The sequence below is a fragment of the Nomascus leucogenys genome, chromosome 10, assembly GCF_006542625.1.
Source record: "Nomascus leucogenys isolate Asia chromosome 10, Asia_NLE_v1, whole genome shotgun sequence".
NCBI classification, from domain to species: domain Eukaryota; kingdom Metazoa; phylum Chordata; class Mammalia; order Primates; family Hylobatidae; genus Nomascus; species Nomascus leucogenys.
The window spans coordinates 50,700,532-50,719,712 of record NC_044390.1 but is presented as its reverse complement, the minus strand read 5'-3'; the positions used below and the strand labels follow the sequence as shown (position 1 = coordinate 50,719,712).

The 19,181-nt window shown below is 37.8% G+C and overlaps 1 protein-coding gene across 1 annotated transcript in view; it reads right to left on the bottom strand.

Annotated features, from left to right (window-relative positions):
* The window catches only part of LOC100585703 (zinc finger protein 99), a 54,480-nt gene that overhangs the window by 9,940 nt on the left and 25,359 nt on the right, over positions 1–19,181 (bottom strand). The window contains 3 exon segments of the mRNA XM_030820299.1: positions 10,655–10,798; positions 11,012–11,289; positions 12,040–14,847. Coding sequence (XP_030676159.1) covers positions 10,655–10,798; positions 11,012–11,289; positions 12,040–14,847 — 3,230 coding nt within the window.

Here is a 19,181-nt window from a genome sequence, read left to right as displayed (position 1 = left end):
GACTCCATCTCAAAAAAAAAAAAAAAAAAAATTATTATTTACTGGACAAGGCCTTTTTAAAACCATCAAGCAGATAGTCAGGGCCTGTGAAGTGTGCCAAAGAAATAATCCCCTGCACTGCAGGCCATACATTTCAACCCATGTATCTTTAACCTCCTTGTTAAGTTTATCTCTTCCAGAATCAAAGCTGTAAAGCTACAAATCATTCTTCAAATGGAGCCCCAGATGCAGTCCATGACTAAGATCTACCACGGACCCCTGGACCAGCCTGCTAGCCCATGCTCCGATGTTGATGACATCAAAGGCACCCCTCCTGAGGAAATCTCAACTGCACAACCCCTACTATGCCCCAATTCAGCAGGAAGCAGTTAGAGCAGTCATCAGCCAACCTCCCCAAACAGAACTTGGGTTTTCCTGTTGAGAGGGGGGACTGAGAGACAGGACTAGCTGGAATTCCTAGGCCGACTAAGAATCCCTAAGCCTAGCTGGGTAGGTGATCGCATCCACCTTTAAACACAGGGCTTGCAACTTAGCTCACACTCAACTAATCAGGTAGTAAAGAGGGCTCACTAAAATGCTAATTAGGCAAAAGCGAAATAGCCAATCATGTATCGCCTGAGAGCACAGGGGGAGGGACAATGATCAGGATATAACCCCAGGCATTTGAGCCGGCACCCTCTACCCCTTTGGGTCTCCTCCCTTTGTATGAGAACTCTGTTCTCACTCTATTAAATCTTGCAACTGCCAAAAAAAAAAAAAAATCTGTAGGTATGTGTTTGCAGGCATAGTGGCCACATGTTCGAAGAAAAATAGATAAAAAATTTAAAAAAATTTACTCAGGACCCAGATATGTATAGATCTTATTTACATTCCTATATGATTTTTATTATGACCACAGAAATGACCCTATAATAAATAACAATTTACTTTTACATTTCAAAATAACTAAAAGTGTAGATTTGGATTGCTTGTAATTCAAGGAATAAATGTTGAAGATGATGAATCCCTCATTTACCCTGATGTGATTATTACATATTTTATGCTGGTATCAAAATATGCTATATATGGCAGAAATGTATCTACACACCGTGTACCCATAAAAGTTAAGAAAAATAAGTTTAAATTTGTCAAGGTGGAAAAAAAAGTTTAAATAAGAATAAAAGTATAAAAACTTAACCTACAATATTCTTTAACTTACTTGCAGGTTAAAGCCACTGAAAAAAGAGATTATTAGAGATGTTATTCCACTCTTACCAAATAGTAAACTGTTGCCATCTCTTACCTACACCCTTGAGTAAGGTGGGAGAGGTTAAAGTGAGTGGCATAGTAACACTTCATTGAATGTACAATAGACTTAACATGTCAAAAATGTTTAAAAAATTAAGTTTACATATCATCTAAAAATTTATGAATGTACTGCATTACATAAAAGCACAATATAATACATCACTAATTTAATTTTAACTAAAATTTTTAAATGTTTTTCTCTCACTATAATGCACAAAAATATATTACTCAGAACACCTACGTCATACATCATTCAACATTGTAAGTTAACCACAAAAGGCCTCTCCATTTAGATTTTTATCATGCATTTTATATTTTAATATCCTTTCTCTTTTATGAAAAAGGTCATAAATAATGCCCACCTAATAAAAAAGAATCTCTCATATCTCTGATGCAGCAACAATTCATCACATGCTTTCACATGTAAAGTAGGAATGAAGAGCATGAAGTAATTTGAGAGGTGAATTACGTCCTTATTTGCCTTTCAAAGAGTCTGTAATTTTTTTCAATATTGCAATGTTAATTTTTTTGATATTTTAAGTATACAAAAAGTATACTTCACCGGGCGCAGTGGCTCACGCTTGTAATCCCAGCACTTTGGGAGGCCAAGGCGGGCGGATCACGAGGTCAGGAGATCGAGACCACAGTGAAACCCCGTCTCTACTAAAAATACAAAAAATTAGCCGGGCGTGGTGGCGGGTGCCTGTAGTCCCAGCTACTCAGAGAGGCTGAGGCAGGAGAATGGCGTGAACCCAGGAGGCAGAGCTTGCAGTGAGGCGAGATCACGCCACTGCACTCCAGCCTGGGTGACAGAGCGAGACTCCGTCTCAAAAAAAAAAAAAAAGTATACTCCAAATGGAATTATAATTCTCCAAAAAATCATCTCTTTTTAAAGTTACATGCAAATAACTTATGTAAATTTTAGATTGAAATTATTTTTTATAGACAACACTCTGATTTAGTGTAATGTCTGAAGTGCCAGTGCCTTATCATTTCTACTGTGAATTCTCTGACATTTGCAGAGTTAATTTTGGATTGAATATTTTTCACATTTACTGCATCTACAAAAAAAAAAACAGTATACTCTGTTTTCTAAGCTGTAGTTTATAAACTTTATCCCAAATTTATTGCATTTGCAGGTTTTTTTCTCTATTATAAATTCCCTGATACTGAACAAAGTTTGAGCGACTTTAGGGTTTTTCTCTAGTACAAAATATGCACAATAAGATCTGTGATACCAATATAGTACTACAACTATCTTTATATTTGTAATGTTTGTCATCAAAAGAAATACGCTTCACCATTCTAAGGCTTTTATTTTCTAAAAGATATTCTGATAGTAATTGCATTTTTAATGTTTGTATTAAATATAAACTGTGATGTTAAGATGTGAGCAGATATTAATGGTTTTCCCACATTCTTTATAGGTGTACATCTTTTTTCAAGTAAAAATGCTTTCCTATGTGATAAGGTATGAGTATTGGTTAAATATTTTGCCGCATTCTTCATAGAGTTTTCTCCAGGATGAATGATCTTACACTCTGTGTGTGTATGTATATACTATGTTTTCATTTAATATAACATAAAATCCTTTTGTGTTATTATAAATTCTTTGAAAACATGATTTAATGTCTGAATTGGGATATATAGTTTATATGCTTATTCTCTTACTATTTTCTAGAAATTTTCCAATTTTTTGATTTCATAAAACACTGTGATCCTTGAAACTTAGTATCTGTTTGCATCCATGATTATTGCCTTCAAGCCAAACCTTAGAAGTAGAATTTTTGGATCAGAGATGAAGAAAACTTTAAGAATCTTAATATACCTGTCTAATTCTTTTCTAGAAAAATAACACTTGTTCTAATTTACACTCTCATGTACAATATATAAAAGCTCCATCCCAGCTGGTCTTCTCAAACTCTAGATAGAAAAATGATAGGTAAAAAATAGTATCTGTTTATTTTTCATTAACTTTCACTTCCAAAAGTTGAACTTTTTTCTTATATGTTAATCTACTAAATTTCTTTGTCAATTTTCTGCTTATTTTTCTACTGATTTAAATTGTTTAAAAAATTAATAACAGGCTCAGTGCAGTGGCTTCTGCCTATAATCTCAACACTTTGGGAGGCTGAAGTGGGAGGATTGCTTGATTCCAGGAGTTTAGAATCAGCCTGGGCAACACTATCTCTAGAAAAAACAAAATACAAAAAAATTAGCCGGGCGTGGTGGCAGGTGCCTATAGTCCCAGCTACTTGGAGAGGCTGAGGCAGGAGAATGGCGTGAACCCAGGAGGCGGAGCTTGCAGTGAGCCGAGATCGCGCCACTGCACTCCAGCCTGGGCGACAGAGCGAGACTCCGTCTCAAAAAAAAAAAAAAAAATTCAAAAATTAGCCAAAAGTGGTGGCACATGCCTGTAGTCCTTGTTACTTGAGAGGCTGAGGTGGGGGGATTGCTTGAGCCCAGGAGTTCAAGGCTGCAGTGAGCTATGATTGCAACATTGCATTCTAGCCTGGGTGACAGTGACATCCTGTCTCTTAAAAAAATAACTTAATAATAAAACTTGATTATATATATTAAAAAAATTATCTTACACTCAACTGTGACAACCATTTAAAGGCTTTGTGACATTACTCACATCTAGGGTTTCTCGACCCTATGATTTATGTTTAGAAAAGTTTAAGGTGTTCTCAAGAGCATTGTCATGTCTTTTAGGTTTGTAGAGTTTCTCTCCAGTATGATTTGATAACTTATTAAAAACTTTGCCACATTCGACTGGGCGCAATGGCTCACGCTTGTAATCCCAGCACTTTGGGAGGCCAAGGCGGGTGGATCACTTGAGGTCAGGAGTTCAAAACCAGCCTGGTCAACATGGTGAAACCCCGTCTCTACTAAAACTATAAAAATTAGCTGGGGGGGTGGAGCCAAGATGGCCGAATAGGAACAGCTCCGGTCTCCAGCTCCCAGCCCCAGCGACACAGAAGACGGATGCTTTCTGCATTTCTGCTTGAGGTACCGGTTTCATCCCACTAGGGAGTGCCTAACAGTGGGTGCAGGACAGTCGGTGAAGCGCACTGTGCGCGAGCCGAAGCGGGGCGAGGCATTGCCTCACTCGGGAAGCGCAAGGGGTCAGGGAGTTCCCTTTCCTAGTCAAAGAAAGGGGAAACAGACGGCACCTGGAATATCGGGTCAGTCCCATCCTAATACTGCGCTTTTCCAACGGGCCTGGAAAACGGCACACTAGGAGATTGTGTCCCGCACCTGGCTCGGAGGGTCCTATGCCCACGGAGTCTCGCTGATTGCTAGCACAGCAGTCTGAGATCAAGCTGCAAGGCAGCAGCGAGGCTGGGGGAGGGGCGCCCGCCATTGCCCAGGCTTGCTTAGGTAAACAAAGCAGCCAGGAAGCTCGAACTGGGTGGAGCCCACCACAGCACAAGGAGGCCTGCCTGCCTCTGTAGGCTCCACCTCTGGGGGCAGGGCACAGACAAACAGAAACTCAGCAAGAAACTCCACAGACTTAAATGTCCCTGTCTGACTGACAGCTTTGAAGAGAGTAGTGGTTCTCCCAGCACGCAGCTGGAGATCTGAGAACAGACAGACTGCCTCCTAAAGTGGGCCCCTCACCCCTGAGCAGCCTAACTGGGAGGCACCCCCCCAGTAGGGACAGACTGACACCTCATTCAGCCGGGTACTCCTCTGAGACAAAACTTTCAGAGGAACTATCAGACAGCTGAATCTGTGGTCTCACGAAAATCCGCTGTTCTGCAGCCACCGCTGCTGACACCCAGCCAAACAGGGTCTGGAGTGGACCTCTAGTAAACTCCAACAGACCTGCAGCTGAGGGGCCTGTCTGGTAGAAGGAAAACTAACAAACAGAAAGGACATCCACACCAAAAACCCATCTGTACATCACCATCATCAAAGACAAAAAGTAGATAAAACCACAAAGATGGGGAAAAAAAAGAACACAAAAACTGGAAACTCTAAAAAACAGAGCACCTCTCCTCCTCCAAAGGAACGCAGTTCCTCACCAGCAACGGAACAAAGCTGGATGGAGGATGACTTTGACGAGTTGAGAGAAGAAGGCGTCAGACAATCAAACTACTCTGAGCTACGGGAGGAAATTCAAAACAATAGCAAAGAAGTTAAAAACTTTGAAAAAAAATTAGAAGAATGGATAACTAGAATAACCAATGGAGAGAAGGGCTTAAAGGAGCTGATGGAGCTGAAAGCCAAGTTTCGAGAACTACGCGAAGATTGCAGAAGCCTCAGTAGCAGATGCGATCAACTGGAAGAAAGGGTATCGCTGATGGAAGATGAAATGAATGAAATGAAGAGAGAAGGGAAGTTTAGAGAAAAAAAGAATAAAAAGAAATGAACAAAGCCTCCAAGAAATTTGGGACTATGTGAAAAGACCAAACCTACGTCTGATTGGTGTACCTGAAAATGATGGGGAGAATGGAACCAAGCTGGAAAACACTCTGCAAGATATTATCCAGGAGAACTTCCCCAATCTAGCAAAGCAGGCCAGCATTCAGATTCAGGAAATACAGAGAACGCCACAAAGATACTCCTCGAGAAGAGCAACTCCAAGACACATAATTGTCAGATTCACCAAAGTTGAAATGAAGGAAAAAATGTTAAGAGCAGCCAGAGAGAAAGGTCGGGTTACCCACAAAGGGAAGCCCATCAGAATAACAGCTGATCTCTCAGCAGAAACTCTACAAGCCAGAAGAGAGTGGGGGCCGATATTCAACATTCTTAAAGAAAAGTATTTTCAACCCAGAATTTCCTATCCCGCCAAACTAAGCTTCATAAGTGAAGGAGAAATAAAATACTTTACAGACAAGCAAATGCTGAGTGATTTTGTCACCACCAGGCCTGCCCTAAAAGAGCTCCTGAAGGAAGCACTAAACATGGAAAGGAACAACCGGTACCAGCCACTGCAAAAACACGCCAAATTGTAAAGACCATCGAGGCTAGGAAGAAACTATAGCAACTAATGAGCAAAATAACCAACTAACATCATAATGACAGGATCAGATTCACACATAACAATATTAACGTTTAATGTAAATGGGCTAAATGCTCCAATCAAAAGACACAGACTGGCAAACTGGATAAGGAGTCAGGACCCATCAGTGTGCTGTATTCAGGAAACCCATCTCACGTGCAGAGACACACATAGACTCAAAATAAAGGGATGGAGGAAGATCTATCAAGCAACTGGAAAACAAAAAAAGGCAGGGGTTGCAATCCTAGTCTCTGATAAAATAGACTTTAAACCAACAAAGATCAAAAGAGACAAAGAAGGCCATTACATAATGGTAAAGGGATCAATTCAACAAGAAGAGCTAACTATCCTAAATATATATGCACCCAACACAGGAGCACCCAGATTCATAAAGCAAGTCCTCAGTGACCTACAAAGGGACTTAAACTCCCACACAATAATAATGGGAGATTTTAACACCCCACTGTCAACATTAGACAGATCAACGAGACAGAAAGTTAACAAGGATATCCAGGAATTGAACTCAGCTCTACATAAAGTGGACCTAATAGACATCTACAGAACTCTCCACCCCAAGTCAACAGAATGTACATTTTTTTCAGCACCACACCACACCTATTCCAAAATTGACCACATAGTTGGAAGTAAAGCTCTCCTCAGCAAATGTAAAAGAACAGAAATTATAACAAACTGTCTCTCAGACCACAGTGCAATCAAACTAGAACTCAGGATTAACAAACTCACTCAAAACCGCTCAACTACATGGAAACTGAACAACCTGCTCCTGAATGACTATTGGGTACATAATGAAATGAAGGCAGAAATAAAGATGTTCTTTGAAACCAACGAGAACAAAGACACAACATACCAGAATCTCTGGGACACATTCAAAGCAGTGTGTAGAGGGAAATTTATAGCACTAAATGCCCACAAGAGAAAGCAGGAAAGATCCAAAATTGACACCCTAACATCACAATTAAAAGAACTAGAAAAGCAAGAGCAAACACATTCAAAAGCTAGCAGAAGGCTAGAAATAACTAAAATCAGAGCAGAACTGCAGGAAATAGAGACACAAAAAACCCTTCAAAAAATTAATGAATCCAGGAGCTGGTTTTTTGAAAAGATCAACAAAATTGATGGACCGCTAGCAAGACTAATAAAGAAGAAAAGAGAGAAGAATCAAATAGATGCAATAAAAAACGAAAAAGAGGATATCACCACCGATCCCACAGAAATACAATCTACCATCAGAGAATACTACAAACACCTCTATGCAAATAAACTAGAAAATCTAGAAGAAATGGATAAATTCCTCGACAAATACACCCTCCCAAGACTAAACCAGGAAGAAGTTGAATCTCTGAATAGACCAATAACAGGCTCTGAAATTGTGGCAATAATCAATAGCTTACCAACCAAAAAGAGTCCAGGACCTGATGGATTCACAGCTGAATTCTACCAGAGGTACAAGGAGGAACTGGTACCATTCCTTCTGAAACTATTCCAATCGATAGAAAAAGAGGGAATCCTCCCTAACACATTTTACGAAGCCAGCATCGTCCTGATACCAAAGCCTGGCAGAGACATAACCAAAAAAGAGAATTTCAGACCAATATCCTTGATGAGCATTGATGCAAAAATCCTCAATAAAATACTGGCAAACCGAATCCAGCAGCACATCAAAAAGCTTATCCACCATAATCAAGTGGGCTTCATCCCTGGGATGCAAGGCTGGTTCAACATACGCAAATCAATAAATGTAATCCAGCATATAAACAGAACCAAAGACAAAAACCACATGATTATCTCAATAGATGCAGAAAAGGCCTTTGACAAAATTCAACAACCCTTCATGCTAAAATCTCTCAATAAATTAGGTATTGATGGGACGTATCTCAAAATAATAAGAGCTATCTATGACAAACCCACAGCCAATATCATACTGAATGGGCAAAAACTGGAAGTATTCCCTCTGAAAACTGGCACAAGACAGGGATGCCCTCTCTCACCGCTCCTATTCAACATAGTGCTGGAAGTTCTGGCCAGAGCAATCAGGCAGGAGAAGGAAATAAAGGATATTCAATTAGGAAAAGAGGAAGTCAAATTGTCCCTGTTTGCAGATGACATGACTGAATATCTAGAAAACCCCATTGTCTCAGCCCAAAACCTCCTTAAGCTGATTAGCAACTTCAGCAAAGTCTCACGATACAAAATTAATGTACAAAAATCACAAGCATTCTTGTACACCAATCACAGACAAACAGAGAGCCAAATCATGAGTGAACTCCCATTCACAATTGCTTCAAAGAGAATAAAATACCTAGGAATCCAACTTACAAGGGATGTGAAGGACCTCTTCAAGGAGAACTACAAACCACTGCTCAATGAAATAAAAGAGGATACAAACAAATGGAAGAACATTCCATGCTCATGGGTTGGAAGAATCAATATTGTGAAAATGGCCATACTGCCCAAGGTAATTTATAGATTCAATGCCATCCCCATCAAGCTACCAATGACTTTCTTCACAGAATTGGAAAAAACTACTTTAAAGTTCATATGGAACCAAAAAAGAGCCCGCTCGCCAAGTCAATCCTAAGCCAAAAGAACAAAGCTGGAGGCATCACGCTACCTGACTTTAAACTATACTACAAGGCTACAGTAACCAAAACAGCATGGTACTGGTACCACAACAGAGACATAGATCAATGGAACAGAACAGAGCCCTCAGAAATGATGCCACATATCTACAACTATCTGATCTTTGACAAACCTGACAAAAACAAGAAATGGGGAAAGGATTCCCTATTTAATAAATGGTGCTGGGAAAACTGGCTAGCCATATGTAGAAAGCTGAAACTGGATCCCTTCCTTACACCTTATACAAAAATTAATTCAAGATGGATTAAAGACTTACATGTTAGACCTAAAACCATTAAAATCCTACAAGAAAACCTAGGCAATACCATTCAGGACATAGGCGTGGGCAAGGACTTCATGTCTAAAACACCAAAAGCAATGGCAACAAAAGCCAAAATTGACAAATGGGATCTCATTAAACTAAAGAGCTTCTGCACAGCAAAAGAAACTACCATCAGAGTGAACAGGCAACCTACAGAATGGGAGAAAATTTTTGCAACCTACTCATCTGACAAAGGGCTAATATCCAGAATCTACAATGAACTCAAACAAATTTACAAGAAAAAAACAAACAACCCCATCAAAAAGTGGGCAAAGGACATGAACAGACACTTCTCAAAAGAAGACATTTATGCAGCCAAAAAACACATGAAGAAATGCTCATCATCACTGGCCATCAGAGAAATGCAAATCAAAACCACAGTGAGATACCATCTCACACCAGTTAGAATGGCCATCAATAAAAAATCAGGAAACAACAGGTGCTGGAGAGGATGTGGAGAAATAGGAACACTTTTACACTGTTGGTGGGACTGTAAACTAGTTCAACCATTGTGGAAGTCAGTGTGGCGATTCCTCAGGGATCTAGAACTAGAAATACCATTCATTTGACCCAGCCATCCCATTACTGGGTATATACCCAAAGGACTATAAATCATGCTGCTATAAAGACACATGCACACGTATGTTTATTGCGGCACTATTCACAATAGCAAAGAGTTGGAACCAACCCAAAGGTCCAACAACAATAGACTGGATTAAGAAAATGTGGCACATATACACCATGGAATACTATGCAGCCATAAAAAATGATGAGTTCGTGTCCTTTGTAGGGACATGGATGAAACTGGAAAACATCATTCTCAGTAAACTATCACAAGGACAAAAAACCAAACACCGCATGTTCTCACTCATAGGTGGGAATTGAACAATGAGAACTCATGGACAGAGGAAGGGGAACATCACACTCCGGGGACTGTTGTGGGGTGGGGGGAGGGGGGAGGGACAGCATTAGGAGATACACCTAATGCTAAATGACGAGTTAATGGGTGCAGGAAATCAACATGGCACATGGATACATATGTAACAAACCTGCACATTGTGCACATGTACCCTAAAACCCTAAAGTATAATTTAAAAAAAAAAAAAAATTAGCTGGAGGTGGTGGCAGGTGCCTGTAATCCCAGCTGCTTGGGAGGTTGAGGCCGGAGAATCGCTTGAACCCAGGAGGTGGAGGTTGCAAAGAGCTGAGATTGCACCATTGCACTCCAGATTGGGCAACAGAGTGAGACTCCATTTCAAAAAAAAAAAAAACTTTGCCACATTCTTCACATTTGTAGAATTTCTCTGCAGCATAAATTATCTTATGTGTAATAAGGGTTGAAACGTTTTTAAAGCTTTTGTCACATTCTTCATATTTATAAAATTTATCTTCTGTATGAATTCTCTTATATTTAATAAGAGTTGAAGACCAGTTAAAGACATTGTTACATTCTTCACATTTGTAGGGTTTCTCTTCAGTATGAATTATCTTATGTGTGGTAAGATGTCAGAAATGGTTACAGTCTTTGCCACGTTCTTCATATTTGTAGGGCTAGTTTCCATTATGAATTATCTTATGTTCAGTAAGGTTTGAGGACGTTAAAAGCTTTGCAACATTCTTCACATTTGCAGGGTTTCTCTTCAGTATAAATTGTTTATTAAGAATTGAAGAATGCTTATGGCATTATTCACATTTGTAGGGTTTCTCTCCCATTGAATTACCTTGTTTGGCAAGAGTTGAGGACTAACTAAAGGCGTTGCCACCTTCTTCACATTTGTAGGGTTTTTCTCCAGTATGAATTTTCTTATGTCTAGTAAAGTTTGAGAATTGATTAAAAGTATTGCCACATTCTTCACATTTCTAGAGTTTGTCTTCAGTATAAACGATCTTATGTTGAGTGAGGTCTGAGAACCAGTTAAAAGCTTTGCCACAGTTTTTATATTTGTAGGGTTTCTCTTCAGTATGAATTATCTTATGTTCAGTAAGTTTTGAGGACCAGTTAAAAGCTTTGCCACACTCTTCACATGTGGAGGGTTTCTCTCTAATTTATCTTATATTCAGTAAGATTTGAGAACCCGTTAGAAGCTTTGCCACATTCTTCACATTTGTCAAGTATCTCTCCAGTATGAGTTATCTTATATTCAGTAAGTTTTGAGAAGCACTTAAAAGTTTTGCCAAATTATTTGCATTTGTAGCGTTCCTCTCCGGTATAAATCATTTTATGTTGAGTAAAGTTTGAGGACTGGTTAAAAGGTTTCCCCATTCTTCACATTCGTAGTGTTTGTCTCTAGTATGAATTATCTTATGTTCAGCAAGATTTGAGGACTGATTAAAAGCTTTGCCACATTCCTCACATTTGAAAGGTTTCTCTTCAATATGAATTATCTTACATTCAGTAAGATTTGAGGACCAGTTAAAAGCTTTGTCATATTATACACATTTGCGGAGTTTATCTTCTTTAGGAATTCTCTCATTTTGAGTAACAGCTGAGCAATGGTTAAAAGCTTTGCCATCTTTATTGCATTTGTAGGGTTTTCCTCCAGTATCATTTATTTTATGTGTATTTAAGGTATAAGGACTGGTTAAAGACTTTGCCAAATTCTTTACATTTGTAGAGTTTCTCTCCAGTATGAATTGTTTTCTGTCTATTAAGGCTTGAGGTCTGGTTAAAAGCTTTGCCACATTCTTCACATATTGAGGGTCTGTCTCTAGTATAAATTATCTTACGTGTATTAAGTTTGTAAAATGATTGAAAGCTTTGACACATTCTTCACATTTTTAGGGTTTCTCCCCAGTATGAATTATCTTATGTTTAGTAAGGGCTGAAGGATGGTTAAAAGCTTTGCCACATTCTTCACATTTGTAGGGTTTCCCTCCAGTATGAATTGTTTTATGTCGAGTAAGGTGTGAGGACTGGTTAAAGGCTTTGCCACATTCTTCACATTTGTAGGGTTTCTCTCCAGAATGAATTATCTTATGTTTAGTAAGGTTTGAGGACTGACTAAATGCTTTACCACACTCTTCACATTTGTAGGGTTTCTTTCCAGTATGAATTATCCTATGTTTAGTAAGGCATGAGAAATGGCTAAAAGCTTTGCCACATTCTTCACATTTGTAGGGTTTCTCTCCAGTATGAATTGCTTTATGTTTAGTAAGGTGTGAGGATTGCTTAAAAGCTTTGCCACATTCTTCACATTTGTAGGGTTTCTCTCCAGTATGAATTATCTTATGTTTCACAAGGGTTGAGGGGTTGTTAAAAGCTTTGCCACATTCTTCACATTTGTATGGTTTCTTCCCAGAATGAATTATCTTATGTTTCATAAGGGTTGAGGAACTGTTAAAAGCTTTGCCACATTCTTCACATTTGTAGGGTTTCTTTCCAGTATGAATTATCTTATGTTTTCTAAGGGCTGAGAAATGCTTAAAAGTTTTGCCACATTCTTCACATTTGCAGGGTTTCTCTACAGTATGAATTACCTTATGTTCCATAAGTTTTGAGGACCACTTAAAAGCTTTACCACATTCTTCACATTTGTATGGTTTCTCCCCAGTATGAATTATCTTATGTTTCCTAAGGGCTGAGAAATTGCTAAAAGCTTTGCCACATTCTTCACATTTGTACGATTTCTCCCTAGTATGAATTAGCTTATGTTTCTTAAGGGTTGAGGAATTGTTAAAAGCTTTGCCACATTCTCCACATTTGTAGGGTTTCTCCCCAGTATGAATTGCTTTATGTCTAGTAAGGTGTGAGGATTGCTTAAAAGCTTTGCCACATTCTTCACATTTGTATGGTTTCTTCCCAGTATGAATTATCTTATGTTTCATAAGGGTTGAGGAATTGTTAAAAGCTTTGCCACATTCTTCACATTTGTAGGGTTTCTTTCCAGTATGAATTATCTTATGTTTTCTAAGGGCTGAGAAATGCTTAAAAGCTTTGCCACATTCTTCACATTTGCACGGTTTCTCTCCAGTATGAATTACCTTATGTAAAGTAAGTTTTGAGGACCACTGAAAAGCTTTACCACATTCTTCACATTTGTAGGGTTTCTCTCCAGTATGAATTAACTCATGTTTTCTAAGAGTTGAGGAATTGTTAAAAGCTTTGCCACATTCTTCACATTTATAGGGTTTCTTTCCAGTATGAATTATCTTATGTTTTCTAAGGGCTGAGAAATGCTTAAAAGCTTTGCCGCATTCTTCACATTTGCAGGGTTTCTCTGCAGTATGAATTACCTTATGTATGGTAAGTTTTGAGGACCACTTGAAAGCTTTACCACATTCTTCACATTTGTAGGGTTTCTCTCCAGTATGAATTATCTCATGTTTTCTAAGTGTTGAGGACTGGCTAAAAGCTTTGCCACATTCTTCACATTTGCAGGGTTTCTTTCCAGTATGAATTATCTTATGTTTTCTAAGGGCTGAGAAATGGTTAAAAGCTTTGCCACATTCTTCACATTTGTAGGGTTTCTCTTTAGTATGAATTGCTTTATGTCTAGTAAGGTGTGAGGACCACTTAAAAGCTTTACCACATTCTTCACATTTGTAGGGTTTCTCTCCAGTATGAATTATCTCATGTTTTCTAAGGGTTGAGGACTGGCTAAAAGCTTTGCCACATTCTTCACATTTGTAGGGTTTCTTCCCAGTATGAATTATCTTATGTTTTCTAAGGGCTGAAAAATGCTTAAAAGCTTTGCCACATTCTTCACATTTGTAGGGTTTCTCCCCAGTATGAATTGCTTTATGTCTAGTAAGATGTGAAGACTGCTTAAAAGCTTTGCCACATTCTTCACATTTGTATGGTTTCTTCCCAGTATGAATTATCTTATGTTTCATAAGGGTTGAGGAATTGTTAAAAGCTTTGCCACATTCTTCACATTTGTAGGGTTTCTTCCCAGTATGAATTATCTTATGTTTTCTAAGGGCTGAGAAATGCTTAAAAGCTTTGCCACATTCTTCACATTTGCAGGGTTTCTCTGCAGTATGAATTACCTTATGTACAGTAAGTTTTGAGGACCACTTAAAAGCTTTACCACATTCTTCACATTTGCAGGGTTTTTTTCCAGTATGAATTATCTTACGTTTAGTGAACATTGAAGAGAAGTTAAAAGCTTTGCCACATTTCTTATATTTGTAGGGTTTGCCTTCAGTATGAATTATCTTATGTTTAGTAAGGGTTGAGAACCATTTAAAGGCTTTGCCATGTTCTTCACATTTGTAGATATTCTCCCTAGTATGAATTCTCTTATGTTGAATTAAGTGTGAAAGCATGAAAAATGATTTGCTACATTTCATACATTTGTAAGTTTTCTTTTTGGTGTGTCTAATCTTATGTCTATTTGAATTTGAATATTTATGAAAGACTTTCACATATTGGTTACATTGAAATATTTTTCCCTGGGTAGTAGTCCAACATTGGTTAAGTTTATTATAACCTTCTTCGTGCATATTACCCTCATTGACACTTTCACAATCTTTTCTTAATCGTAAATTCTTACGTCCACATCTTGCATATGTTCTCAATATTACTTCTTGGAAACAATCTTTTATGCTCTGATCTGGCCAAAAGTCTCGTGTAAAATGAGAACTAATAACTGGAACAAATGAAAATAATAAATTATGTCACTTGCTAGACTCAGATGAATATACTTTACAAATCTAACCTATAAAATTATACAAACCACATAAGCAAGATGGCACAGCAAAATAAGACAGGGCCCTAATTTCTTCATAGACATATAAATATAACAAAAACATACTGACCAAAATATATTTGTTGAAAATTTATAAATGAGTTAAGTGTGTAGAGTGCCCCAAGTAAGTACAATGCAAACAGCCACATAAAAGGAAAGAGAAGTCTGTTACAGTTTCCCAACTCAGCTCTTCCTGCTTCCCAAAATGATATTGTGTCTTTAGAAGTAAATTGCTGGCTGGGAATGGCAGCTCACACCTGTAATCCCAGCACTTTTGGAGGCCAAGGCAAGTGGATTACCTGAGATCAAGAGTTCAAGATGAGCCTGGCCAAAATGGAAAAACTCCATCTCTACTAAAAATTCAAAAATTAGCCAGGCATGGTGGCACACGTCTGTAGTCTCAGCTACTTGGGAAGCTGAGGCAATCACTTGAACTTGGGATGTAGAGATTGCAGTGAGATGAGATTATGCTATTGTACTCCAGCCAGCATGACAGAGTGAGAGTCTGTCTCAAAACAAAAAAAGTAAATTGCCAACTCCTGGTTTCATTTCTGAAGACATATAAAACAGTGGTACATATATATTTATTTCTGGCTTCTAGGGGCCTTTCCAGACTGGTTTTTGTTTCTCATGACACAAAGTGCTGAAAGAAATGGTGGCATACTTTAAAATGACAGCTTGAGGCCGGGCACGGTGGCTCAGGCCTGTAATCCCAGCACTTTGAGAGGGCTAGGTGGGTGGATCATGAGGTCAGGAGATCGAGACCATTCTGGCTACTGGCTAACACGGTGAAACCTCATCTCTACTAAAAATACAAAAAATTTGCTGGGTGTGGTGGTGGGCACCTGTAGTCCCAGCTACTCGGGAGGCTGAAGCAAGAAAATGGCATGAACCTGGGAGGCAGAGCTTGCAGTGAGCCGAGATCATGCCACTGCACTCCAGCCTGGGTGAAAGAGCGAGACTCCATCTCAAAAAAAAAATAAATGAATAAAATAAAATGACAGCTTGAATCTGCTGAAACCAAAGTTAAATGTTACAGCAGCAGAGAACGTAGTACCACACAAAAAAATAGATGATTACTACTGAGAAGAAACATGAATAACATTCTTTACCTAAAAAAAAACAAAAACACAAAATTTCAAACAAGATGCATTCTAAGAACATGTTTGACATACTCCCAGAATCTCTAGCCAAGACAATTGGTTTCAGACTTCCAGGACAAGGCTACATTTTGAAGACTGTAACTGGTAGCTTTTTTGAAGTACAAATTTTAATTAATGATTACAATGTATATGGAATATTAGGGCAACATGGTCCAATCAAAAAAAGTATAAAATTTTTGGAAAACAACCATAAAACAATGAAGATTAATAAATTAATTTTTAAAATTTTGAATAAATTAATACTGAATAAGACACATAGGAACACAGACCACTATAAAAAATTTTAAAAATGAGGATACCTCTTCCCCTAATGGCGTGAGGTAATTCATGAAAATGGCTTGCTATTCACCTAAGCCAGAGAACTCTGCAATATCATGCTAAACAAGAGGTTCATAAGGGCTAATCTTATATAAGACAAAATAAACTTTACAGTAACAGCAGTTAAAAAAAACAAAGAGGGACATTATACAATGGTAAAAGGTCTTGTACAACAGGAACATATCACAATCCTAAACATATATGCACCTAACACTGGAGCTCCCAAATTTATAAAACAATTACTAGTAGACCTAATAAATGAGATAGACACCAACACAATAATTAATAGTGAGGACTTCAATACTCCACTGACAGCACTAGACAGGTCATCAAGACAGAAAGTCAACAAATAAACAGTAGATTTAAACTATACCTTGGAGCAAATGCACTTAACAGATATATACAGAACATTCCATCCAACAACTGCAGAATATACATTCTATTCAACAGTGCACAAAACTTTCTCCAAATAGACCGTATAATAGGCCACAAAATGAGCCTCAATAAATTTAAGAAAATGAAATTATATCAAACACTCTCTCAGACCACAGTGGAAAAAAAGTGGAATTCAACTACAAAAGGAACCTTCAAAACCATGCAAATGCATGTAAATTTAAAAAACTGCTCCTGAATAATTATTGGGTCAAATATGAAATCAAAATGGAAATTTAAAAATTCTTCAAACTCAACAACAAAAGTGATACAACCTATCAAAACCTCTAGGATACAGCAAAGGAGGTGCTTAAAGGAAGTTCATAGCCCTAAACACCTACATCAAAAAGTCTGAAAGAACATAAAATGACACTCTTGTTCACACCTCAAGGAACTAGAGAAACAAGGACAAACCAAATCCAAACCCAGAAGAAGAAAAAAAAAATAATCACAATCAGAGCAGAATGAAATGAAACTGAAACAAACAAACAGAAACCAAAAGATAAATAAAACAAAAACCTGGCTCTTTAAAAAGATAAAAACAATTGATAGACCATTAGCAAGATTAACCAAGAAAAAAAGAAAATCCAAATAACCTTAATAAGAAATGAAACAGGAGATATTACAACTGACAACACAGAAATACAAAAGATTATTCAAGGCTACTATGAACACCTTTAAGTGCACTAACTAGAAAACCTAAAAGAAATGAATAAATTTCTGGAAAAATGCAAACCACCCAGCTTAAATCAGGAAGAATTAGATACCCTGAACAGACCAATAACAAGCAGAGAGATTGAAATGGTAATTTAAAAATTACCAAGAAAAAAATGTCTAGGACCAGACAGTATGGAGGAGAATTCTATCAGACATTCAAAGAAGAATTGATACCAATTCTATTGACACTATTCCACAAGATACAGAAAGAGGGAGCCCTTCCTAATTCATTCTATGAAGCCAGCATCACCCTAATACCAAAACCAGAAAAGGGCATTAATCAAAAAAGAAAACCACAGACTGATGTCCCTGATGCAAATAGATGCTAAATTCTTAATAAAATACTAGCTAACTGAATCCAACAACATATCAAAAACAGAATCCGTGATCAGGTGGGTTTCATACCAGTGATGCAGGGATGGTTTAACAAATGCAAGTCAATAAATGTGATACACCACATAAAATGAAATAAAAACAAAAATCACATGATCATCTCAATAGATGCAGAAAAAGCATTCAACAAAATCCAGCAATGCTTTATGATTAAAACTTTTAGCAACATTGGCATACAAGGGACACACATCAAGGTAATAAAAGCCATCTATGACAAACCCAGAGCCAACATAATACTGAATGAGAAGTTGCCCTCAGAGGACTGGAACAAGACAAGGATGCCCACTTTCACCACACTTCTTCAACATAGTACTGGAAGTCTTATCCAGAGCAAGCAGAAAAGAGAAAAAATAAAAGGCATCAAAATTGGTAAAGAGGAAGTAAAGCTGTCACTGTTTGCTGATGATATTTACTTTGAAAACCCTAGACTTTTCAAGAAAGCTCCTAGAAGTGATAAAATAATTCAGCAAAGTTTTCAGATACAAAATTAATGTATACAAATCAGTAGCTCGTCTATACACCAACAGCGACGAAGCAGAGAGTCAAATCAAAACTCAACCCCTTTTACAATAGCTGTGATAGAAAAAAAAATTTAGGAATATACCTAACCAAGGAGGTAAAAGACCTCTACAAGGAAAACTACAAAACACTGCTGAAAGAAATCACAGATGACACAAATAAATGGAAACACAGTCCATGCTCATGGATGGGTAGAATCAATATTGTGAAAACGACCATACTGCCAAAAGCAATCTACAAATTAAATGCAATTTCCATCAAAATACCACCGTCATTCTTCACAGAATTAGAAAAAATTATTCTAAAATTCATATGGAACAAAAAAAGAGCCTGCATAGCCAAAGCAAGACTAACCGAAAAGAACAAATCTGAAGGCATCACACTACCTGACTTCAAACTATACTATAAAGCCATAGTCACAAAAACAGCATGGTACTGGTATAAACATAGGCACATAAACCAATGGAACAGAATAGAGAACCCAGAAATAAACCCAAATATTATAGCCAACTGAACTTCGACAAAGCAAACAAAAACATAAAGTAGGAAAAGGATACTCTTTTCTTTTTTTCTTTTTTGAGATGGAGTCTTGCTCTGTTGCCCAGACTGGAGTGCAGTGGTGCGATCTTGGCTCACCACAACTTCTGTCTCCTGGGTTCAAGCAATTCTCCTGCCTCAGCCTCCCA